The sequence below is a fragment of the Pinus tabuliformis genome, chromosome 4_1, assembly GCF_031772625.1.
Source record: "Pinus tabuliformis cultivar Carrire ecotype Pingquan chromosome 4_1, CPIR1, whole genome shotgun sequence".
NCBI classification, from domain to species: domain Eukaryota; kingdom Viridiplantae; phylum Streptophyta; class Pinopsida; order Pinales; family Pinaceae; genus Pinus; species Pinus tabuliformis.
Genome location: NC_142303.1, coordinates 295,930,525 through 295,957,908, shown reverse-complemented (window position 1 = coordinate 295,957,908; position 27,384 = coordinate 295,930,525). Strand labels below are relative to the sequence as shown.

General features: G+C 37.2%; 1 protein-coding gene across 1 annotated transcript; it reads right to left on the bottom strand.

Annotated features, from left to right (window-relative positions):
- Window positions 1-23,895: 23,895 nt before the first annotated feature.
- Window positions 23,896-24,649, bottom strand: LOC149175446 (uncharacterized). The gene is made up of 2 exons (XM_089422837.1): window positions 24,407-24,649; window positions 23,896-24,239 (listed from the first exon to the last, which is right to left on the bottom strand). Exons 1-2 carry the CDS (start codon window positions 24,475-24,477, stop codon window positions 24,041-24,043), a joined length of 270 nt encoding a protein of 89 aa, XP_089278963.1. The 5' UTR covers window positions 24,478-24,649; the 3' UTR covers window positions 23,896-24,040.
- Window positions 24,650-27,384: the final 2,735 nt, after the last annotated feature.

Genomic DNA, 27,384 nt, shown 5'->3' with positions numbered 1-27,384 from the left:
TATGATGTTGTAGGCCTACCATTCTCTAACTGATCCCTCTCCAAAGATCAGAATGTTGTCTACAAAGAGAAAGTGGGTTAGAAATATGTTTTTTGAGATTTTGACACCCTTCAAAGAACCCTCATATTTTTCCTTAGATATCAACTTGCTAAGTCCTTCAATAACAAGAATAAATAACAATGGGGACGAGGGGAAGCCCTATCGAAGCCCCTTAGACATCGAGAAGAAGGAAAAAGGAGAACCATTAACAAGGACAACAAAGTTAGCATAGGATATACAACCCATTGTCGAGTTTGATACATGTACGCCCAGGCCAATGTGTAAAAGGAGTAGTACGGAAACCCCAATTAACCTTATCATATGCTTTTACTAGATCCACCTTAAGAATGACAGTTGAGTGCTTTTTAGTTTTTATGGAATGAATGACCTCATGTGCCACTCCAATTGCATCATGAATAACTCGACCAGAAAGGAAACCAAACTACTATAGGGAGATGTTAGAAGATAAAGAGTTCCTCAATCTATTTTCAATCACCTTAGGGATCAATTTATAAATTACATTGTACAGAGAAATTAGACGGAACTCATCAAATGAAATAGCCTTTGATCTCTTAGGGATAAGGGCCAAGAATGAGGCATTAATTTTCTCTGAGACCTTACCTGATATTCACACCTCTTCGACAACTTTGAGGAGTTCTAGACCAATCAGATCAAAGAAGGCTACATAAAATTTGACAGTCTGTCCATTCAGTCTCGGAATTTTGTCTCTAAAAAAGGTATCTAGAACTGATTTTATTTCATCCATAGATACAACTTATCCAATCCTTTGAGATTCCTCCCCAATAAAGAATTTAGGGAAATATTCAAGGGCCTTTAACTTCACTTGATAATTTCCAATACCTAGATCTATAAATAAACTAAAAAAGTGAGCACTTGCTGCCAATTCCAGGTCCCTCTGAGTATGAATTAGGTTTCCTTTGTCCATAAGATCCTAGATTGTATTCCTATTTCTTCGATAGGAGGCATATTTTTTAAAGAACTTTGTGTTTTTGTCACCTTGCTTAATCTAGATGGCACGACTTTTCAAGTGTCATATTTCTTCCTCTGCTTCAAGCATTCTTACCCTCTTCACAACCAAGGAGCATACGGTACTTTTGATATCAACATAGAAACCTGAAGTGATAAACTCATTATAATTATTATTAATCATTTCCTCCAAATATATTAACTCATTCTGTTGATCTCTGAGATGATTCCCAACCCACAACTTGACTTGTTTTTTTATAATAAAAAAATCAAAATTCTACAACCCCACTTCCATTAGCCAATAGGTGTATCTATTTTAACTAATGAAAGTGGGGTTGCAGAATTTTGATTTTTTTTTTAAATTGAAGGACAAGATTTGATTTCAAGGAAATATTCTTAGTTGTATACATAATCTAACGAATGAGATGAAAATCTTTTGAAATGTTTTTTAGTTTCAAACCCAAAATGACAAATTAAATGTAAGTATTATTTATTTTGTCACATGTTACTCCAATTACAGCCACTACTTCCATTCTCTCATGTTTGTGTTCCTATTTAACTCCTCATCGTACCTTGAATTGATCCTCTATTACCTTATGAATTTGAATCTTTTCATTCTCCATAACGGTGTTTCCTATGCAACGAATGGTGTTTCGTTTGTGCGTCCCAACTCACTGATTCAACTTGAAAATTACTAAAAAGTAAAATGAGTGCACACGTCGGGAGGAATTTTTTATAGTCCTAACTATGGATTTTCATCTAGTTATATCTAGAGTCTTGTGTTGTGATCACGTGATCAAATTTTAGCTCAAAAATGAAAGTTCCTAGAAAGTGTTGAAACTAGTGTCAAGTTGAAGTGCTCATCTTTATGAATCTAATGATGTTCATTTCACCTCAATCTGACATTGTATGCTCAAGTTATTGTGTTATGATTGTTTGGCCTAACATCTAAAAAAAATTCATGTTCGTTGATTGGGCTGCTGACTAGGCAGTGATACTGATGATGTTAGCGTGCCTACTATGTGTGTACAAAGTAATCTTGGCCTTCTAAGTGGCAGCCTTGTATAGGGCAGAATGATGCTATTTGATTGGTTGAAATGGTTTGTGGTGGTCCAATTAGAGTCCGCCACATGGCACCTCGTGGTAGGCCAAAATTTTGTTAAAGGTCAAATAGCTTCGAGCAAGATTGAACCCCCAACCTACCAATCAATGCTACCAACATTTACCACTACACTGGCTCATTAGAGTTAACCAATTAAGGTCTCAAATTTATGTTAAAGTGCATTTGAATTTGAATTGGGGGAAGGAGTCGGCACTAAGCCCTGGCCTTGGTCACTTACACCCCATAGAACCTCGGTGGGAGCAGTGATCGAGGGCTCGAGCCTAGTCCCAGCCCATGGCCTCATGTATTACACCAGACCCAAACCCAAAATAACAAATTAAATTTAAGTATTACTTATTTTATCACATGTTACTCCAATTAGAGCCACTACTTCCATTCTCTCATGTCAGTGTTTCTATTTAACTCCCCATATCATCTTGAATTGATCCTCTATTGCCTTATGAATTTGCATCTTTTCATTCTCCATAATGGTGTTTCCTATGCAATGAATGGTGTTTCCTTTGTGTGTCCCAACACACTGAGGCAACTTGCAGATTACTAAAACATAAAAGGAGTGTACATGTTGGGAGGCATTTTTTATAGTCCTAACTATGGATTTTTATCTAGCTATATCTAGAGTATTGTGTTGCGATATGGTGATCAAATTTTAGCTCAAAAATGAAAGTGCCCAGAAATTCTTGAAACCAGTGTCAAGTCGAATTTCTCGTCATTCTGAATCCAATGATGTCCATTTCACCTCAATCAGACATTATATGCTCAAGTTATTGTATTCTTGTATTCTGATCGCTTGTCCCAACAACTAAAAAATTTGCAAGTTGGTTGACTAGGCTACTGGCTAGATAGTCATAGCGCTGATGTTAACGTGCCTACTAGGAATGTACAGACCAATCATGGGCTACAAAGTGGCAGCTGCATACAGGGTAGAATGGCGTAGCTTGATTGGTTGGAATGGTTTATGGTGGCCCAATTAGAGGCCGCCACATGGCACCTCGTGGTAGGCCAAAATTTTGTGAAAGGTCGGATAGCCTCGGGCAGGATCGAACCCCCGACCTACAAATCAACACTACCAATGTTTACCACTACACCACATTCATGAGACTTAACATATTAAGGTCTCGAATTTATGTTAAAGTGCATTCAAATTTGAATTGGGGGAAGGGGTCAGGACTAAGCCTTGACCCTAGTCACCAGCACCCCATAGAACCTCGGTGGGAGTTGCGACTGAGGGTTCGAGCCTAATCCTAGCCCATGGCCTCATGTATTACACCGGACCCTGTGCTATGGATTTGGGAGTCTACGGATGGGGGGTGGGCTCAAGGCCCTAGCCCATGGCCATATACGAGCCCACAAAACTATGCAGGGGCATGAACGGAGGGAGGCAGGGCTCTAGGCCCTAACCCCAAGTCTTATGACTATTTCATCGGACCATGGAGGATCAATGTTTTGGAGCTACTCTGGGGGGCGGGGATCTAGGCCCTAACCCCAAGTCCTATGACTATTCCATCGGACTTGGTGGATCAATGTTTTGGAGCTACTCCAAGGGGCAGGCAGTTAGCCCTAGCCCCCAGCCACATGGCTCATGTGGCTAGATTATTTTGCATAAGGGTTATTGGGAAATTTAAGTATCTAACAAATTGCACCTTCGATGGGTGAATTTTTCACCTCTATAGTGGAAAACAAGGTGAATCTGTAGGATAGTTAGACTATTAGTTTGATTTGTAGGACGAATAACAAAAAAACTACATGGAGATCTTGTAGAGCCATATCTTTTGGATTTTTTGGCCTTTTGGAGCTCAAGAAGAGTCTACCTAGGGGTTTTTTGACTTTCTAGATCCAATGGTGACCTCTATTTTTGGATTTGAGCACATCTAAAGGAAAATTTTGCATGTTCTAGTTCATGGTTATATGGATCAATCAATGTTTTGGAGTAGTTGTTGAAGGTGTTTGAGCATGGAGAAGGCCTTCTAGGGGTTTTCTTACCTTCAAAAGCTTACTACAACAACTGCTAATTGTGGGGTTCAACTCATCTACACTTTTCTCACTATGTCGTTTTGAGGAAAGTTTTCTATTTGTCCTTCAATGGGGAACTGAAGTGCTTATATTCTCATGTATGCTCATTTTCAGATGGAGTACAGGGTCTTTGTAGGATACACCTTGTGTTGTTTATGTTTTCATGACTAACTCTAGGATTTCATGATGTTTGTGTGAGAGTTATTTGCAGGAGAATATTTCCTTGAAGGGGAAATAACCACATTTTTTATCAGCAAACTTTTATGTACTCCTTTTCTAGTGAATATATGGAGTGGTCTACTTATGTTGGCAGGCCTAGAGATGTAGCCTAGGAGGGGTGAACTCTGTTACCAAATCCTTTGTTCTACTCTTCATGAATGCCTGTATGAGTTATGTGATGTTGTGTTTCTTATGCTTAAGTTTACATGTGAAAACTAACTCATAACTTGAAGAGACCTTTTGGAAAACTTGTTTTGTGTTAAGACCCATTTTTCCTTGCAAAGCATCAGAGAACGATCCTTATTTTTAGGAAGAGGAAATTGACCTCCTCCTCCATTTTCAAATCAATTGGTATTAGAGCCTCATCTAACCAAGTTGCAAGAATGGGCAAGAAGAGTCTCCAAGAGCTAGAGGAGATGAATTTGGCTCTTCGTATGGAGAACATTGAGTTGAGAAGAATGCTAGAAATGGTTGAAGAGGAGAAGAGGCATATGCGCCTTTAGTTGCAGCATGTGCTTGAGGAACAAGTTGCTAAAAGTTCCACTCTTGTGATAACAAAAGACACCTCCAAAATGAAACCAATATGTGGGCATGGTTCACACAGTAGTTATGGAACATATGAGGAAAATGATGCATGTTAATTTTTCAAGCATCTACAAGATTCTCACCATATGACAGTTGGTAAAAGTGGGTGGACAGATTCATCTACAATGTCGTCATTATCATCAGAAGCTTAAAACACGAATGGAAAGTTCGAGGAGGTAAAAATAATTTCAACTACAATTCCTACATTTTATGTTCATAACACCTCTTTTGTAGCATTTGAGCAACACACAAAGGCATTAGTATGAAACTGCTTTCTAAAATGGGTTATGAAGGAGGAGGCCTCGACATCAATGGCCAACAGATCACCATACCAATCATGGTACAAGAGAGACCAAAGTATCAAGGATTGCGATATGGTCAAAGGAAGTTTGAAGAATGCTCTAAACGGTTTGAGGCACAACAATGATCAGAGGATGATATGTCACACCAAAATGGTGGTGACAATGTTCCTGTGTCTCTCAAGTGAGATGCATGCCTGAAAGGAACTTGCACGTCATCATCCACTCCACATCATCAAATATGCAGTCCAAGGGATAGGTATAAATCTCATGGGTGTTTTCCAAATCATAGTAATTTTGAGTATTTGGGGAATATGTAACCTTGTACTTTCTGTGATGCATTTGACCATTGTGTGGTTGTCTGTGAGCAAAGCATGATAAAGGTTAAAAGGATGGATCATATTATAGGAATCAATCATGATGAATACCCTTCACATGAGAGGACTTCCTTGTTAGTAAGCAAGAGAAATTTCTTTTGTACCCATTGCAAGATGCATGCGCATGGAAATGAACGATGTTGGAAATTACATCTAGAGCTTCGTTCCAAGAAGGGAAAAGAGATTGTGCAACCTAATGCAAGGGAAGTAAGATGTGACAAAGAGGACTTGCAACAATCCTAAAGCAACTTCCAAGGAAAAGTTGATGCAAAAAGAAAACCCATAAGCCTAGGAGAGGAAGAGATTGGGTAGATTGTTTGTAAAGTTTCTTTGTAAATTTGTAATTAATTGTTGTTGTTTACCTATTTGGGTACTTTTGAAAAGTGAACAATAATAGTCATTATGAGAAACAAGTATGTTTCATTGACATTATGTTATTGGCTTGTTTATAAGTCCATATGTGTAAGGACTTTTGGAATGTACAAGTTGTGATCCAAGTTTATCTACAAGTTTGTCATGTACTTACCGATGCAAGTATTCAAGATGAAACATGTTGTGAATAGAATCTTTGTATAAGATTGTACAAGATGACTATGTTTTTGTAGGAAAAGCTAATTATGTCATTGAATATTTTTTGCAGTAATGTACTTTTGTGTACAAGCTCAATTTGAGGATGGTAAAGTAAGTTTATATTGCTTATGATTTCCAAGATGGAGTCAAGTTTTTCTTCAACAGTTGAACTTCAAGATGAAGTTTTTTTGAGCCGTGCAAATATGAGATTAAAGAGAATGTTTAGATTCTGTTCATCAGTGTTTTTGTTCGTGCATCAACAATAAGAATTTTTGGCTCGATTCTTAATAGGACAATAGGTCTTCGCGAACAAGATAGGTGAAGTGCCTTGATTGGATGTTGAAGGGCACCAATTGAAAAGATATCTTATGGATTGAATTTGTGGGTAATTTTGAGTTTTAGCCTCATTTTATTTACTAGCAGAAGTAAACTTTTAGATTCCAAAAGTTCCTAATGGGGAGGTGTGATCAGATGATCAAATTTTAGCTCAAAAATGAAAGTTCCAAGAAAGCCTTGAAAATGGCATCAAGTCGAGGTGCTCGTCATTTTGAATCCAACGATGTTTGTTTCACCTCAATCCAACACCATATGCTCAAGTTATTGCGTTCTGATCGTTTGGCCTAATAGCTAAAAAATTTGTAGGTTGGCTGACTGGGTTGCTTATTGGAAAGTCGTACCACTGATATTAGCGTGCTTACTGGGCATGTACAGACCAATCTTGGCCTACCAAGTGGCAGCCTCATACAGGGTAGAATGGTATAGTTTGATTGGTTAGAATGGTTTGTGGTTGTCCAATTAGAGGTCGCCACTTGGCACCTCATGGTTGGCCAAAATTTTGTTAAAGGTCGGATAACCTAGGGTGGGACCGGACCACTGACCTACTGATCAACACTTCCAATGTTTACTACCACACCACACTCAGTATACTTAACCTATTAAGGTCTCGAATTTATGTTAAAGTGCATTTAGATTTGAATTGGGGGAAGGGTTTGGGACTAAGCTTTGGTCATGGTCACCAACACTCCATGAAACCTTGGCAGGAGCAGCAACCAAGGGCTTGGGCATAGCCCCAATGCATAGACACATGTATTACACTGGACCCTGTGTTATGGATTTAGGATCTAACAGATGGGGGTCGGGGTCAAGTCCTTATCCCATGGCCACATAAGATCCCACAGGACTAGGTGGAGGCGCAAACGGAGGGAGGTAGGGCTTTGGGCCCTAGCCCCAAGTCCTATGATTATTCCATCGGACCATGTTGGATCCGTGTTTTGGAGCTACTCTAGCAAGGGTAGGCGGTTAGCCCCAACCCCCTGCTGCGTGGCCCATGAGGCCAAATTATCCTGCATAAGGGTTATTAGGCAATTTAAGTATCCAACAAATTGCACCTTCAGCGGATGAACTTTTTTCCTCCGTAGTGGAAAATAGCGTGAATTGTACGACAGTTAGACTATTAGTCTGATTTGTAGGATGGATAACAACAATACTACATGGAGAGCTTGTAGAGCCATATCTTTTGGAGTTTTTTGCCTTTTGGATCTTAATAAGAGTCTACCTAGGGGTTTCTAGACATTCTAGATCTAATGGTGACCTCTATTTTCTTATTTGAGCACATCTAAAGGAACTTTTTACAGGTTCAAGTTCATGGGTGTATGGATCAATCAATGCTTTGGAGGAGTTCTTGAAGGTGTCTGAGCATGGAGAAGGCCTTGTAGGGGTTTTCTTACCTTCATAATCTTAATGCAACAATTGTTACTTGTAGGGTTAAGGTCATCTATAGTTTTCTCACTGTCTTGTTGAGGAAAATTTTATATTTGTCCTTCAATGGGGAATTGAAGTGCTTGTATACTCATGTATGCTCATTTTCATCTGGAGTACAGGGTCTTTGTAGGAGACACCTTGTGTTGCTAATGTTTTCATGACTAACAATAGGTTATCATGATGTTTATGTGAAATTTCTTTGTAGGAGAATATTTCTTTAAAGGGGAAATAGCCACATGTTTTATCAACAAACTTTTATGTACTGCTTTTCCACCTAATATATGGTGCGGTCTAGCTATGTTGGCAAGCTCGAAGATGTAGACCAGGTGGGGTGAACTCCGTTAATAAATCCTTTGTTCTACTCTTCATAAATTCCTGTATGAGTTATGTGATGTTGTGTTGCTTATGCTTAACCTTACATGTGAAAATTAACTCATAACTTGAAGAGACCTTTTGGAAAACCTGTTTTGTGTTAAGTCCCATTTTTCCTTATAAAGCATTAGAGAACAATCCTTGTTTTTAGGAAGAGGAAATTGACCTTCTCCTCCATTTTCAAATCATGTTGTCTGTGGAATACAATGTCTTTTTGTACCAAAATAATGAAAAAACTATCCAATCATGGCATTTGGATGGATATTATTTCTTTACAGTGGGGTAAGTTCTAATTTCCAATGCATGAAGTCTCTTTGGATTAAAATTTCTTGTGTCTTGATAATGGTTCCTTAGACTCATGGCTATGGTTAAGCTGGGGTTGTGATATTTCTCTCCAAAATAAAATTCCTATAGACATGTTTAGCTTGCTTGATTCCATTCTCATTTCCTCTAAAGAATGGAGGGTGGTAAATGAACATGTGCAAGTAGGAATGGATATAGTCTCTTCGTTGCAATTTCTTGTTTACAACACAGATTTGAAAATCAATTGTGTTATTTGAAATCTTTCCATTGATGTGATCTTCATTATGTTGTAAGGAATTATCCAATCTGATCATGTCATTGATGTCACCTTGATTATGCCCTATGCGTCGATATGCTAGGTTGTCTAATTCACACCTAACCTCAGGGATGGTATAGGCACAAAATTCTGCCAGATCAGGTGTAGGTATTCGCTAGGTTTATTGATCTCTTATGTATTTAGAAATGAGAGCTCATAACTCAAATACGATGTGTCAAAGTTGATGAAGAACATCGTGCGTATAAATTGCCATTCATTTCTATTATTATCAACATAATTTAACAACTTCCCATAAAATATATCGAACAACTTAACATATAAAATGGAGTATAAAATTTTTGTTTGGAATGTTGATGGAGGAAATTCTTAAATTAAAACATCTAAACAATAAAAAAAATTCTTCTAACCTGCTAACACATATGTTATCATGTAATTCAAATCCCGCTAGCAAAATTTGAGTCACATTATAAGTTTCAATTCAAGATTTGAAAAATAAAAAAACACCCAAGAAATACCTTTTATTTCTACAATATTCAACCTAATATAATAACAATTTGCGTAACATAACAAAAGGCTCAAACATATCAAAACATATATGGAAATTTGATTCAAAGTACAAATAAAAACAAAGTTATGAAATAACTTTTTAAATCCAAATATTGAGAGGAAAAAATTATTTTTCACTAATCAAAGCCACATCATACCTCTTTAAAAGAAAAAGAAAACCCTAACATTAAATCACATGCTAAATAAACCCTAAAAAATTAATATTAAATAAATATTAAATGCTAATATTAAATATAAAAAATCTTAGTATTAAATATAATAATTCAAAATATTAAAATAAAACATACTAATATTGCAATTTACTTACACAATTTAAAATCGCTTAAGTGTTTATAATAAAAATAAAACTATATTGAAACTCTAAACAAAACACTAATTAAAAATTATTAATTAAATATAATTCATATATTGTATTTGTTAAAAATAAGTGTCACACATATCATGCGTAATGTGTGGTCACACATATTTATATACATACACATATAGATAGATTGTTTATGTAATAGTATCTAAATACACTATAAGTATCTAATAATATCTATGATAGGAATTTAGCCTTAATATTAAACTCTAATATACAACCCAATATTAAAAACCTTATATATGAAACTTTAATATATATATATAACCTGATATTATAAATATTTTATTTTTCTAAGTAAGATTAATCTATTGATATAATACAAAAAGTAGTTACATAGTTTCTTGGCCGTAAAGGGACTCGGCCTTAATCAACATGCAGCCATGAACATTGTCTGAGACTGCCCCAAAAAAGGGGAAACCAGTCTGAAAGAGAGAAAGAAGTCCAAAAAGACAACAGTTTTAACCACAGTTTTCTGAAGAGACTACCCAGAAATCAAAACAGCGTAACTGAACCACCCAGAAATCAACAATTTGTCTGGACTGGACCATCACCCCTCAGAGAACTCTGAGGCCACACAAGACAAGACAAAACTAAACCAAGAGCTAAAAGAAGTGCCACCTGGCAGACATGACAGTCGCGATAAATTCCTCTGTGGCAGGTTCCTCCACAATAGGACAAGCCCAGTCATCTGGGTTGTCCACTTCGCCACGTCCCGCCGCCTATTTTCCACCATGCCCTGCATCCTGCTGTCCACCCTCCCTGCTGCCAGCTTCCACCTGCGAATCTACCGTGTCCTCCATGCGTCTTTCCACTACCTACGTGTCACTTTGAAGGCCCAAGTCATCATGCGAGCTGCCAGCATTGCCCTTCCCATGCGGTCTGTTCCGGCCACCATTACCACCCTGTCCTTCATCGTTGTCTCTGTTTCGACTAGGACTGGCTCTGTTCGTCTCCTCCATGGAAAAAGTCACAGGAATGTGCTGCTTATTCTCTTCTATGATGGAGATGGAGACAGTGTCCACAATGACCGGGCAGTTGAGAGTGCTACAAAACCGGAACTGCATCGTGTGAGGGACTTGGTGCAGAGGCAGAGGAAAGGGCGCAGTGCGAACAACCGCCTCTTCGCGTCTAGATCTGTGGAGACCTGCTCTGCCGCGGCCACTTCTGGTAATCGGATACTGGGGATTTTCAGCAGAGGAAGCTAGGGAAGCCGGGGAGCGAGAGCTGCCTCCTCGCATGCCACCATGTCTGCTACGCATATGATGGCGAACCATGGTGGAAGTAGGAGCAGCGAAAGAGTCAGGGGAAGCAGAAGGAGAATAAACAGAGGAATTTTGTGCAGAGGTAACAGAATGCTGGGGGACAAAAGGCAAATTGCAGAGGTTTGAATGGGAATGGTGGTAACCATTGCCCAAGTCAAGGCAACAAACAATCCAGTAGCGGTGCCCCATGCTGGTTCTCTCAGATGGCTCTTCCGCCTGCGGAGGGCAAGCACAGTGAAACAGGGGCAGAATGACTGAATGTTTTCTGGCGCCATGGTTAAACAGGGAATGGCTCTGCCTCGACTGTAGTAGGCATTTAATGCCACCTACGAGGTGCCCTGAGTCTCATTTACTTTGATCTTGGGATGGTTGCAGAGGGCCATGTGGCCACCCCGTCCGCCGTCGTCCCATCTCATCACCGTATGCGAATTAATGAACACCCGCATCTGGGGTGATATTATAAATATTAATATCAAACCCTAATATTATTAAACCATATATATTAAACACCTTATGTTAAAAACCCTAATATAAAAAACCCTATTTTCATAATTTAATCCGTGATGGGTAACCTAATTGGTTGAATACCCCTGCTAAGTCTTTGACCCTTTGTCATGACGTACAGATTCAATTCTCCTTAGGCCCATCAGGGTTAGGCTCTGACAGGTTAGTTGACTAGGTGTGCAGCCCCTTAAGGTGGGCCCACCTAGGGTGTTACTACGAAAAATAAAATATTAAAAATCGTGTATTATAAACCATGTATATTAAACCCCAATTTCATAAACCCTAATATTAAACCCCAATTTCATAAACCCTAATATTAAACCCCGATATTATAAACTCTACATATTAAACATTATATTATAAACCCTAATATCAAACCCAATATTATAAAATAAAAATTAAACCCAATACTATAAACCCTAATATTAAACTTGATATTCTAAACCCTAATTATAAACCCAAATATTCTAAACCCTAATATTACAAACAATCAACCACATATAATCACTATATAAACCATAACTATAATAGTCAAACACATTAGGTAAACATAGTTAAATATTGATAGTTAACCTTGATAGTCAATGTTTAAATAGTTGACCATGATTAAACTTAATCAATCCTATGCTTACCATATTTAACAATAGTCAATGTGATGACATAGTGAAACATAGTCAAACTTTCTAGGGTGAACATAGACAACCATATCCAACCATGTTCAATTGTTGTAAAATAATGAATAACCATAATGAAAATATAGTTAGTGATGTTTAACAAAAGTCACACGTTGTCAACCATAGCCTAACCATGGTCAACCATTATCAACTATGATCCCCATGTTTGACTATGGTTAACCATAGTTAACTATGATCACCATGGTCAACCATTGTCAACCATAGTTGACTCTATTTAGCATTGTTGACATACGTCAACCATGGTCACTCATGTTGAACCATAAGAAACTTAGGTCAACCATGGTTAATGATGGCTATATTTGGTCAACCATTGTCACTGTAATCAATCTTTAAAATCCATGGTAAATCCATACTCAACATGGCCAACCATTGTTAATACGGTCAAATATGGTCAACCTAGGTCTCCATGGTAAAACATACTCAACCATAACCCTTCATTATCAATATAGACAATCGTAATCTATCATAGAAATCTATGGTCAACCATGGTCAAATTAGCCAAGCCATGTTCACCCATGGTGAAATTCAACAAATATCACAATGTGACAAACATTGTCACATTGTGACAAGCAATTTGCAATGTTACAATATCTCATTGTAACATAAATTTATTGAACGTCGCAATGTGATAAACATTGTCGTATTATTAAATATTACATTGTAATTCATCCAACATCGCAATTCAACATTACAAAATTAGTCAACCACATTTACTAATGAGGTTGACTATGTTCAAACATGTTTGACTACGTTTCACACTCAACAGTATTCAACTTTGTGTTAGGATATTCTGACACATAGGAAATAGTTAAGTATAACTTGGTCTAGTGTAGAGTTAGGTAAAGTGTGTTTATTTACTATGTACTTTTGTAACTTACAATCTGATGGCCACGATATGTTCTAGACATGAAGTGATCTAGCGGTTCATTCTCTCCTCGGTATTACCGAAACTTGATCTATGGCTTAACACCCGATTGGTCCATGATCTCTATTTAAAGAGCATGGAGGGTCATTTGTAGGGTAACCGTTCATGAGAGAAGCTTATGTAAATTTTCATTATTTTATTAATAAATTTTCCGAAGTGGCCACATTGGCTTAGGCTGTGGACTGTTTCCCTCTTTGAGGGTTTTAACCATGTCAAGAATATTGGTGTATTGATCTGTGATTTGTTTGTCAGTGGTGTCCTTCGGTGTTCTATCTGAGGAACTTACCATGTAAATTCCTTCATGGTATCAGAATTGCCTATTAATATTAATAGTCAAGCATAGTCAACCACACTAGTGCAACATAGTCAAACAAAGTTAACCTCTTTAGGCCATGTTTAAATAGTTGACTATGATCAAGCTTGGTCAACCCTATGTTTACCATATTTAACAAAAGTGAGAAGTCAGTCATAGTTGTCATCCGTCAATGTAACTTGACTATATTCAATTATAGTCAACCATGGTTAATCAAAGTCAAACATTGTCAACCTTAGTGAATTAAGGTCATCTTTCATCATTCACAATCAAGATTAAAAAATGTTTAATATTAAGGTTCAGTAAATTATTATTATTATATGATTGAATATAATATTAATAGTTAAAAATGATCAAATTTGGTCAATGTTGCAATGTGATATTACAAAATTAGTCAGCCATATTTAGTAATGTGGTTGACTATGTTCGACTATGCTTGACTATGTTTGATAGTCAACACACTTAAACTTCGGTCAAAATTAATTGCCTATGAATATTATTGATTAATTTAATAATCAAACATGTTGTGATGTCAAAATGGTACATAAATCTATCCAAGCTCGCAATATGACAAACATTGTGGCAATGTTACATTACATTACAATTTCTCTAACATCACAATGCGACATTACAAAATTATTAAACCACACTTACTAATGACATTGTGCATGTGCTTCATATGTTGATCGGCGTATATCAACCACACTTACTAGTGTAGTCATGCTAGGGTTTATAAATTGGGGTTTATCATATTTGTGTTTAAGATTTGGATTTGTAATATTTGGGTTTATAATATAGGGTGTTTATTATATAGGGTTTAGTATAATAGGTTTAATATTAGGGTTTGTAATATTGGATGTTTAATATATAGGGTTTAATAATATCATGGTTTAATAGGATTGATATATATTAGGGTTTATGTTATGATTTATAATTAGGGTTTAATTTGTTGACCATGATCAAACTTGGTCAACACTATGTTTACCATATGTAAAATAAGTCAAAATTTAATAATAGTTGTCGTTTATCTCTGTAACTTGACTATATTCAATTACAGTCAACCACGGCTGACCAAAGTCAAACATTGTCAACCTTAGTGAATTAAAGTCATCCTTGGTTGGTCACAATCCAGATTCAAAAATGTTTAATATTAAGTTTGAGTATATTATTATTATTATATGATTGAATATAATATTTTTTTTTTGGGTCAAATAAGAGTGGAGCCTTCTATTAACCGCAAGAAAGATTACATATGTTACATGGCTTTACAATGTAAGGACCAACAAGGGCTATCCCTATGAAGGGTAACCAACTACACAACCCGAAATAAACCCGAAACCCTCAACCTGAGGCTTACAAAAAAGTCACCATCCATGATCCCGTGAGATCCGACGGTCACGAACACTATCGTCTTGGCAACATGCACCCCTTTTACCTGGTTCACGGACCCGATAAGGATTGTGAGCCATTAGTTTATAAATGTTTGGGTCCGGTTTGAAACTTAAGCTCCGATCACTTTTAGAACCCGAAAACCACATGAATAAGCCCCTGTTGATCTAATGGTCCTCCGAGATATCGGAACAGAAACCTGCATGGTATTTACTTTCCTTTTTGGACCCAATGAGGATTATAAACCGCTATTCTAAAAAACATTGGGTCCGCTTTGGTGGCTAACCTTCGATTGATTTTCCACCTGATGGACATTCGATTACAAAGGCTGCCAAGATCCATGGCCGACGACCTACTAAGAGGCTTGTTGTTTACCAAGTGCCTCTACCTTATGGAAAGCTTTGTTTTAAGCATTTTTCTTCTCCCTTTTTTCCTTTTTTTGAAAATCAACAGTTAAGAATGACTTATACTTTTGCTTTCTCCTGCTTCCACTAGTATTCCTTCTTGTTCAGTCCTAATAGTTTGGAAGTTTTCCATGTCTTTGTCTACCTATCTTTGACAATCCTCATGCAATTTCCCCGAGGGTGTCGAATCCCATGCATACTTGCTGTAAATTTCTTTGCAAAACACTCCTTCATTCGCCAGACGATCAGCGAGCATATTGGCTTTTCTTTGCACATGAAAAAAACTGGCCATTCTCAAGGTTTGTACGTGGGAATGAATGCGCTAAAAGACCTGCAAAATTCACCAATGTTTTGATACTTTTCCAGGTGCTTTTCCATTACAGATCTTCTTGGCCACATTAATAACCAATTCTGAGTCTACTTCAATGATGGCATTATGAGAATTTGACTCGATTAGTATTTCTAGGCACTGCTCTAAGGCCATGAGCTCTGCCATGTTATTTGTGGCAGTTCCCAGATGACTATGAAAGATGTCCTTTATGCACCCCTGCTCATCTCTGATGACCCTGCCAAAACCAGCCATCCCTGGGTTACCTTTAGAGGCTCCATCTATGTTAATTTTCAAGAAACCATGAGGAGGAGGTTGCCAAAAGTCTTTACCAACGTTTATCTAGCTCACATCCTTGTGTATGCTCTGGGGAACTAGCAAATGGAGACCCAACTGCAACAGTATACGAGTGTCCTGGGGCAGAGTCGGGTTCTTAGGAGGTCTCCCTAACATGGCACCAACAATATCTTTGAGTTGTCTTAATATCTGTGCAATAGTGTTCTGGGTTGAGCCAGTTTTTCTCTTGAAAATCCTGCCATTGCGTTCTTTCCAGACATCCCAGATTAAGAAGCCTGGAACCAGAGTCCAAGTGTTGTTGATGATCTCATTTCCTGAGAAGTTTCTTCTCCAATTCCTCAAAGTGTTGGTAATATTGAGGCCATCCATGTCAATTTTCCTGAAGATTGAGGCCACCCAATCCCACAAGGTTGAGGTGAAAGGGAAAAGGTTGAGTAAGTGTTCCATCATCTCCTCTTGTGTACCACACAAATAGCATTTGGATGGGCCAACAAAACCTTTCTTCAGAAGATTTTCCCAAGTTAAAATTTTCTTTTGTTGAACCAACCACATGAACAACTTTATTTTCATCCAATGCGGGTGTTGCCAAAGGTCCTTCCATGCCTTATCAGGGTTTTGATAATCCAACCCTAGGGATAGTTGTTTGACTTCTTTGAGGTTAAAGTTACCTTCTGTATTTCTTCCCCATCTTAGTTGGTCAGAAGAGGATGAAACCAAAATATCCCTTTGTTCCAAGTCCATAAAAAGAGAGTTTTCCTAAGCTTTCAAAGGCCTCTCTTCCCTATAGCCTAGATCCTTCCATGTTCTCCATTTGCCATTATTCCTTACCTGATCCCACAAGTCACTTACCATGCATAAAACTTTGTTCTAATTTAGTAACCGAAGAACCCACAGTAAAAACCATTCTTCGTCAACATTTCAAATCCCAACAGGGATCCATCATCAAGACATTCTTGAATGATGATAGTAGAAGAGCTTGAATGAGGGTATTAAATAGATTTTAATAGTTTGAAGTGAGAAGGTTTAAATGGATGTCAGCTATTTTAATCATTTTTATTTATTATAATCCTTATTATTTTATAATAATTTTAAGAATTTTAAAGTATTTTCAAAATATTATTTATTAATGTAATAATAAATAAATGATTATTTAATCTTTACTACTAAATGTTTAAATTTATTATTATTAAGAATGTCCTGATGATGGATCCCTGTTGGGATTTGAAACGTTGACGAAGAATGGTTTTTCCTATGGGTTCTCCGGTTACTAAATTAGAAGATATAAACCACATATGTCTTAAATCCATAAACCTTTGTTGTCAGTGTCATTCTTGAGATCAGTTAGTTATTCCCTAAACAGGTTTGGTTCTTACTGCCAGTTGTCCTCCTAGAATATTGCTAGGTTCCCATCTCGGATCTCCCAGAAGCTGTGCTGCTAGATAATGCTTCTATTTTCCCAAGAAAGATTCGAAATGTGGGAGCCCTTGATAAGCCCAGACATTCAAATATGATCCCTCTCCTGCCAATTATTTGCATATTTCTGTTTCACAAACTTGGCTCATGGGGTTGCCGATTCCTTGAGCCATCTCCACCAAAGCTTTGCACTCGAAACTCTGCTGAGGGTTTCAGGGTCATGAAGCCCCAAACCTCCATGGGCCTTAGGTTTGCAAAGCTTATCCCAAGCTACCAAAGCCCATTTATTTTTCTCTTCCCCTTTGCCCCAAAGAAAATCTCTTTGAATGTTCCTGATCTGTTGCAAAACTCCTTTAGGAATAGGAAGAGCTGACATCATGAAAATGGGTATGGCCTGCAGGACAACTTTTGTGAGCACAAGGCACCCTGCTAAATTCAAAGATCTGCATGTCCATTTCCTAACCTTATCCTAAAGTTTGTTAATGACTGGCTCCCACACTCCCCTTCTTAGAGGTTTATCTGTAAGGGGCATTCCAAGGTACTTAGAGGGTAACTAATCCCTTTGGAACCCTAGAATTCTGGTAAGGTTTCTCTGAATAGCAATGTCAGTGTTAAAAAAGAAAACTTTTGATTTGTCAAGGCTTACCTCTGTACTAGCGGCCATAGCAAAGTCATTCAAGATTTGTTTAAAAGCTTTGGCTTCCTTGACCATGGGAATACCCTGTAGCATAGTGTCATCCACAAATTGTTGGTGAGTTGAAGCAGCTCAATTTGTGGTGAGTTTCAAACCCTGGATTCTTCCCTCAGCACTTGCCATTTTTATTGCTCTGCCTAGCCCTTCTATCATGAGCACAAAGAGGAAGGGGGAGAGCGAATCTCCTTGTCTTAGTCCCCTAGAAGGCATGAAGGTTCTTGAGAGTGAGCCATTAAGTAGGATTGAAAAACTTGTCGTGGATGCAAGGGCCATAACCCATCTGATCCAATTGTGGTCAAAACCATAAGCTTTCAGCACTGCCTTGATCTAAGACCAACTTAGCTTGTCATAAGCTTTCGCCAGGTCAACCTATATGATCATTCCAGCTTGCTTTTTTCTCTTCAGAGAGTGTACCATCTCATGAGCTTGTATGATATTATTGAGAATTTGTCTTCCTTCCACATAACCAGTTTGCTCCTCTGAGATAAGAGTTGGAAGAAGGGGCTTGAGTCTATTAGCAATCACTTTGGAAATAATTTTGTACACCACATTACATAAAGCTATGGGTCTGAATCTGTTTGGTATGATGGCTTTTTTCTACTTTGGAATCAAGCTATGAAAAAGGCATTGAGAGCCTTCAAGACCGATCTGGATCTTCTTGAGTCTTCCACTGCATCAAGGATGTCTTGTTTGACTATTTTCCAGCATGCTTTGAAAAAGTCCACATTGAAACCATCCGAGCCAAGAGCTTTCCCATTTTCCATCTTGTTGATAACTTTACTGACCTCGTCTTCAGATATTGGCCTCTTGAGATCATGATTGTCTTCCCTTGTTACAAGCTTGGGAATGTACCTTGTCAATTTGTTAATGAATTGTGGCTTGTCTAAGAGAGGCTCCTTTGCAATGCTAAGTGTTGTACTAGGACAGATTCCATTTCTTTGTGGGTGACGAGGTCTTTCCCTTGAGAATCTCTGAGTTTTAAAATTCTATTATGTGACATGTGACTCAAAGTTGACTTATGAAAAAAAATTGTGTTTCCTTCCCCCCCTCCAATCCATTGTACTCTCGATTTCTGTCTCAAGAAAATCTCCTCTTGTCTACACCTATCATCCCATTCCTTCTGAAGAGCATCAACTTGAGTTTTCCTTTCCTCGGTAAAGCCATATGTGATCATGAGTTGATTAATCCCCTGAAGTTTCTGTTCAACTTCTTTTTTGGCTTTGAAAATGTTACCAAACTGTTTTTTGTTCCAATCTTTGAGTCTGACTTTGATGTGTTTAAGTCTTTGTTGTAGCATGTACATTTTAGTGCCTTGAAAGGGCAGCTCTTCCATCCACCATTTATCAATATTACTGGTGAAGTCAGGGTGAGAGAGCTAGACATTTTCAAACCTGAAAGGTCTGCTCCTCGATGTACCCAAAAAAGTGGCTTCAAGCTGGACAGGCTAGTGGTCTGAGCCTCCAAAAGGAAGGATTAAAGATGACATGTCAGGGCCTATGAGAAATAGGTCCTCTGAGATCATGAATCTATCTAGTTTAGAGGCAACTTGAGAAGCCCCTCCTCTCTTGTTGTTCCAGGTGAAAGTGCCATTTATTGTTTCAGCATCCACTAATCTCATGTTATTTATGAAGTTCTAGAAGGCAATGGAGTCTCTGCCTAGTGTTCTGGTGCCACCTTTTTTCTCTGTAAGAGATTTGATCATATTGAAATCCCTTGCCAGAATCCAGGGCATATCAGGATATCTCTCTCTTAGCTCCTCAAGGGAAGTGAGAAGCTTGAGTTTGTCTTCTAGTTTTTGAGGACCATAGACATTTGTAATCATGTAAATCTCCTTATCACCCACAGGTTGTATTACCAGCGAAAGATAGTTCTTGGACGCTTCCGTGTCTAGGATTCCAAGTTTTTGGGGATCCCAAAGCGTAAGAATCCCTCCTGCTGAGTTGTCTGCCTTAACCTCTAGATACTCATACCTTCTTAACCATTTTCTATGTATTTCTCTGATTTTATCCATCGAGCACTTTGTTTCCTGAATGAAAACCATGTCTGGTTTTTCTTCTTTTATTCTACTACTGAGATTTCTTTGTTTCCTTTTACTTCCTAGGCCCCTAATATTCCAGGTTGTAAACTTCATTAAGAAAGGTTTGTGAAAGAGTAACTGGTGAGATTTTTCATCTTTCCTGTGTTGATGATGAGTTTTCCACATTCTATCAGCAACTCATTTTGTCTTTTCCTTCCTCTTTTCCTACCCAGGTTCTTGGAAGAGTGCCCCAGTGTTTCCTCCATTGTCTTCATCCCTCTGTTTTCCTGGCTGTCATGGTTTCTTTTGACTCCAAAACTCTTCGATTGGGATCTCCATAGGAAGAGTTGTTGAACCCTATCAAACTCCTCTTTTGGCAGGGAATCAACTCCTTTGGTAATACCCGGTTCTAGAAACTTTTCTAGATCCAAGATTTCCTTCTCAAGAATCTCCTGTAGTTCATGATCCTCCATTCCTATCTCACTTGGGGTCATCTCATGGTCCCTACTGAGATCCACAATTCTCAGTAGATCATCGTGTTGCTGGCTGTTCTCTGGTATGTTCTCCATGCTAGTATCCCTATCCTTCTCATTGGTTCTAGTCTCCAATTTCTGGTTTTCCCTGTTGTTTCCAATTTCTTCTTCTAAGATTTTGAAACTATTGTGGCTCAGTTGTCCATCCTTGTTGATTTTCTTTTGGTTCCACTTTCCTCCTTTCTCCTTACCCCCCACCTTAGTGAAACCCTCGGGATCTTTGCTTGTGGTGTTTTTTTTGTTGCTTTCCAATTTATTTAATGGGTAGTCTTTGTATAGGTGCCCGTTTTCATGGCACTTACGACACCTAAATGAGACATGCTCATAGTCCACCACCTACACCCATTTTTCATCATAAACTTCTAAAATGATCTCATTTGGGAGTGCCCCAGATAGGTCTATTTCCACACAGATCTGGGCGAAGGAAGTGTATTTGCCTCTTAATGTTGCATTTGATGTCTTTATAAAATGCCCTAGTTTATTGCAGATAGCCTTTAGAGACTCCGACATCCAATAATCTAAAGGAAGGGAGTATAGTCTTATCCATATCGGTACTGAAGTGAACGTTTCTTGTTCTGGGACAAAGTTCATCACCCATGGTCACATGTAAAGGGCTGCAGCAGCGTAAACATAGGGTCCTCCCTCGAACACTCTATCTTTATCTTCTAAGCTCGTGAACACCACCGTAAATAAACCCTTGGATTCAAGTTGAAGAATTATCTCCCCCTTCAGCTTTTAGTGGTTCCTTATCCATGCATGTAAGGCCTTCTTCGTCGGCCAAATCCCCATAAATTTGCATATGATCGCGTGTTTCACCATGTGATCTCTGTGCACCTGTAGCGTTGGGTCACTTAAAATGACTCGAGGAGTGATGGTTGACTTGGGTTTGCAGACCCCTGTCACCCTCAAAGGTGCAACTTTCTGACTGCTGCCCTCTTTCCTCTTCTCCCTGCTATCTTCCTCATGATTTACTCTTTGTTCGTGAGGTTTGATATTTCCTGTGTTAGTATCCTCAGTTATCACCTTTGTTGGTTTCTTGAAGCGATGCAGATCAGTTTCCTTGTTTCTGTTCGCGGCTATTTGATTGTAGGAGGGAGCAGAACTCCCTCCTCCACAACCCGCCATGGTTACCAGTGCCAAACCCTGACTCGAACCCTAGATCAGATTGCAGAAGGACGTCGACCGGGATTTCTCCAAGTTCTAGCACCCTTCACTTCTCAGTAAAAAATCTTGATTGAATATAATATTAATAGTTAACAATGATCAAATTTGGTGAGTGTCATAATGCGACATTACATAATTAGTCAACCATATTTAGTAATGTGGTTGACTATGTTCGATTATGATTGAACACTCTTAAACTTCAGTCAAACTTAATTACCTATGAATATTATTGATTAATATTAATAATCAAACATGTTGTGATGTTGTAATGGTACATAAATCTATCCAATGTTGTAATGAGATAAACATTTTGGCAATGTTTTAAGTTACATTACAATTTCTTCAATGTTGCGATGCGACATTACAAAATTATTAAACTATATTTACTAACAACGTTGTGCGTGTGCTTGATATATATTGATTAATGTCTATCAACAACATTTACTAATGTGGTCATGCTAGGGTTTACAACATTGGGGTTTATACTGGTTCTGTTTAATATTTGGGTTTGTAATATATAAGTTTATAATATAGGGTTTTTAATATTGGGCTTTATAATATTAGGTTTAATATTAGCATTTATAATATAGGGTGTTTAATATAAGGATTTAATATATTAGGGTTTATAATATAAAATTTTATAATATTAGTTTTAATATTAGGGTTTAATATTACACTTTGTAACATTGGGTTTAAAAAACCGGGTTCAATATTAGGGTTTATAATAGAGTTTATAATAGTGGTTATATAATATATGGTTTTTAATAATGGAGTTTAAAATATTGGATTATAATATTAGGTTTAATATTGTGGTTTATAATATTGAATTTCTAATATTGGGTTTAATATTAGGGTTTATAATATAGGGTGTTTAATAATATTAGGGCTTAATATATAAGATTTGTAATTAGGGTTTAATACAAGCTTTAATATAGGATTTTAAAAATTAGGGTTTAAATAATTGACCATGATCAAACTTGGTCAACCCTATGTTTACCATATTTAATAAAAGTCAAAATTCGGTCATAGTTGCCCTTTGTCAATGTAATTAGACTATATTAAATTCTAGTCAAACATGGTCAACTTTAGTGAATTGAGGTTATCTTTCATAAGTCACAATCAAGATTCAAAAATATTTAATATTAAGATTGAGTATATTATTATTATTGTATGATTGAATATAATATTAATAGTTAATAATGATCAAATTTTGTCACATCACAACGCAACGTTACAGAATTAGTCAACCATATTTAGAAATGTCGTTTACTATGTTCGACTATGTTTGTCTCTATTTAATAGTCATCACTCTTAAACTTTGGTCAAAGTTAATTACCTATAAATATTATTAATTAATATTAACAATCAAACATGTGATGTCAAAATGGTACATAAATATAACATCTCTCCTCTTTAAAATGATAACTTACCATAGTAAAAAATTCATCAGGTGTGAAACAATACAGTGGTTTTTTGTTAAAAGAAGCCACTATGTCATTACATTTGTTCACTTGTATTCTTTCTTTATCCTACTCTCTTCTATTATATATATATATATAATCTTTGTGAATAATTGAGTATTATCTTATCATGGTGTTTTCTAATTTTTTCATATATATATATATATATATATAATCTTTGTGAATAAATGAGTGTTATGGTGTCTTCTTTCTATGTTATCTTATTTGGCTGTCTATTAAATGTATATGTTTAACCTAAATAAAACCTAACGTCATCTCATAGTTACCTATTCACCGGTTAAAAAAGATAAAGTATCATAAATCCATTAAAAATATAATATCATATCATATATCCGTTCACAAATTTGTGTATAGTTTCTCTTCATATCTCGTCAAGCCGTATGTTTTAGGTGTATGATAAAACAGTACCAAGCTTAAGAAAAAGAATACCCTTCAGCTATATAATCTATTTACTTCGAACCTTTCTTTCCCATTTTTACAGACTTCTATTTGTATTTAGAAGACAAATCCATTTAATAGAGCACTGCCACAGTTATTCCTTTGTATTTAGAAGACACATCCATTTAATATAGGAGCATTGCCACAATTATTCCTTTGCTTAAAATAATGGTAGTGTGCACAACTTAACATCAAATATATAATCATATATATATTAATTAATCTGGAAACAGTCTACAGTCGCATGAACTGTGAAAAAGAGTAAAGAAATCTGAGAACAATGATACTGAACTATTCTTATACTCTTGATTATTGTAGTAATCTATTAATCTACTTTCTAGATAGGAGCTTCTGCCTCAGCTCTGCAGTGTCCGTCTCGCCAAAGTGATCCTCCGGAATCCAGTCCCCCGTGGCTGGGTCTCTCATCCAGAACGCTCTTCTCTTATCATTACCTCCGCCTGCACCTGATCTCATCGCATCGGCCACTCCGCTTGATCTCATCGCATCGGCCGCTGCTGCCGTATATTGCCTGCAAAACACAAACATCATCTAAAGCTCATTTTTCTGTGGCGGTGCACAGTACAAAACCCTAAAGCTACCGACCCTAATCTCACCAAAACAAAAATTTTATTGTAAAAATGATGCAATAGAGACTTCATTTTTGTTCTCCCAGAAAGAATATGGAAAAGTGCATACCGAGCATGAGAAATTCTGATGTCAGTCAGCAGAGAAGATAATCTGTATACGGATAGAAGCCGTCCTGCCATAATGAAAACGGGGCCGAAGCAGTGAATATGAAGGAAAAACAAACAGCGCAGACAAGAGAGACAATGGAGATTGAGAGGGAGTGGGGATCGAACACGAACAGGCGAGATGAAGCACAGCGAGATGAATGCGCAGCGCTTCGTCTTCGCCGAGTAGAGTGAGAAATTGTGTCTGCCTTCACCCGTCTTTTAAGCTTGAATCTTCGGCCATACCCACCGTCGATTAGGTCAAAAGTAACATCATCAGATTATGCCGACAATTATCGATTAATCTTGAACTTTTTGTAATTTTCATTTTAATTTCGTAATGAATTTAACAGAAAGTTGTCACCCACTAATAATTTTATTCCCATTTACTCCAAAATGATTAAATATTTGACTCCGTGGTGACTTCTATGTATAAAGTCCAATTTTGATAACTATGAGGAAATAATGTTAATCCGGAGGGACATGCACCTTCCTCCATCTGAAGGCATCGAACGGTGTGCACATTGCCACGTCATTAACCCAAATTGTGTGCTGACAGCATTGTAAATTGTTCATCGCCCCAATCAAATCTCCGTAAACTACGCGAAGGTTTTTTGAATTAATAAATTTCGCAAATGTCTTTTTTCTTAATTAATAAATCTGCTTAATAACTAGAGTTACATCACCATATTGTCGCATCTCGAAGAGTTACATTTAACGTCAACGTCGTTTTTATTTTTTGCACTTTAATTTCTCAATAGTTTAATGGGAGTGACATCATCATCAATGTTGCCTAGGTGTTACATCCATCACCAACTTTGTCTACTATGTGTCAATCGACTCAGTATTTTATATTTTATAAAAATCTTTCCAACGCGCAAAATATAATATTAAGAAAGGCTCTAGTTCGCTGTGAAGCTTCGCATATTATGTTTTAGCTTTAGTGGAGACTGGTCTCATTGGGTAGTTCATAGCCTTTGGCGAGATTCATAGATTTATGGATGTACCAAAAATTTGATGGTAATGGTTTGATGTATATTGACTTATTATTTTTTGGTGGGTTTGGGTATTGCGTTTTTTATGCGAAGGAAAAAAAAATTTGCATAGAATTCATATTATGAGCCATATTTTATGATGGAATTAAGATGAATGTATCTTAATCATTAGAAATTAGAATTTGATTTTGGATTTATTTAAGTATTTAATTAATGTCGTTTATATTTGTTTTTTTTTCATTTATTTCTTTATTATTAAAGCAACAATATTTTGGTTGTAATTGACAATATTTTGGGTAAATATACTAGCAAAAATGTGCCTAAGCTTAGGATGCTTTTTTTCCTAGAATTTATGTGAAAGTATTCAAATCTTACAAGGGGACATTTTTTTCCGTTGTGATAAGGTTCAAGGAGAAGACTCCCCCACCCTTATAGAGTCTCAACTCTTGTTGAGTCATAAATTCTTAGTATATCTGGATTATGGATTATTGGATATACTCTTCGTGTTATAATGGAAACTGCTAGTGTGACACACCCTCTCACTGCCTTGGGTTATTCTCAGGGTGCGAGAGGTGTTACTTTAAAAATTAACCTAATCTTCAAGGTCTATTATGAAGACAAGGTCACAAAAACTTTCATTTTCCAACCTCATTGAAATTTGAAACAAATTCCGCCATCACGTATAACCACGTTTAACTCATCACGAGCTTTCTGGTGATATAATTTTTGTCTCAATCTTATTTCTGGATTGAAAGTTATGCCCATTTGAATACTAATTCAATATATGTTGCCACATCAACAAGCATGGCCACGTTGGCAATTCTAAGTGCCATAAGTAGCTTTTCCATGTTGCTCAACATCCACTCTGGCTCTCGCCATGTCATCATGCCATAGCACCACTCCACCATTGCATAACAACTATGAAAATGTCTCGTTCAAACCTCCACAATGTGATGATTAATTTCACGTTATATGCTAGAGGGTTTCCCATCTAGAACTCTTTGGTAGGTGCTAGACAAATGACACTAACGGGAACCTTCTCGTCGCTTAATGCTAATATTTTGACGATGCACCTTTTGTTACTTCCAACGTGGAATGACCCATGGTGCCACTTAGCATTCACATCATCTAGCTCCACGTCACCTATCTTCTATGCTTCTTGTTGACATCATGTAGATATTAGGGTGATGTCATCTTGATCCAAGAGGATCCCTAATGGCCCAAAAAATAAAATTCCTTGGATCATAGTGAAACCAAGACAATTAAGAAGATCTCATCACAAGGAACCCAATGACACAAATGGCGCCTCCATCTGAGTTCATATGCGAAAATTATGCTCAGTCAAAGTTGTGGTCAAACTTGGCAAAATGATAGGATTTAGCTAGCGCTAGACAAATTTGGAGCACTGCAAAAATTGGTAATCTGCCCAAAATGATAGCTAAATTTGGTATACCTTCACTAGATCTGTAGGAGGTTTTAGTTGTGGTTACTTTTTATGGAATTGCCAAATTTGGCGGCATCCCCTAACCTTGGTGGAAAAGTTGTGGCCAATAGCATGGGGCCACGTGGCTGAATCAGATGGTGCCACATGGCACCCAGTTGATGGCAAAACTGGCCCCAACAGAACAACTTGGAAGAATTTTTAAACTCGGTGGTTATATATTTGAATGGGTGGTTTAAATCCCAAACTTATCGATGATGACCAATGATTATGGTTACAATAGTTTCAGCGTATATAAGTGACGATTTCAATTGGTATTATCAGTTTCAAATATTGGCTGCAATTATGTGTTATAAACAAGGGTTTGATAATGTATACATGGCGATGGTATATTAATCGTTATGTATATTATATATAACAATAAAAAATTTGATGTCGGTTGGGTTTGAACCCCTAACCACTTCAACACCAAAGAGCTATTGTTAAACTACCAGCCAACTCGCCAAC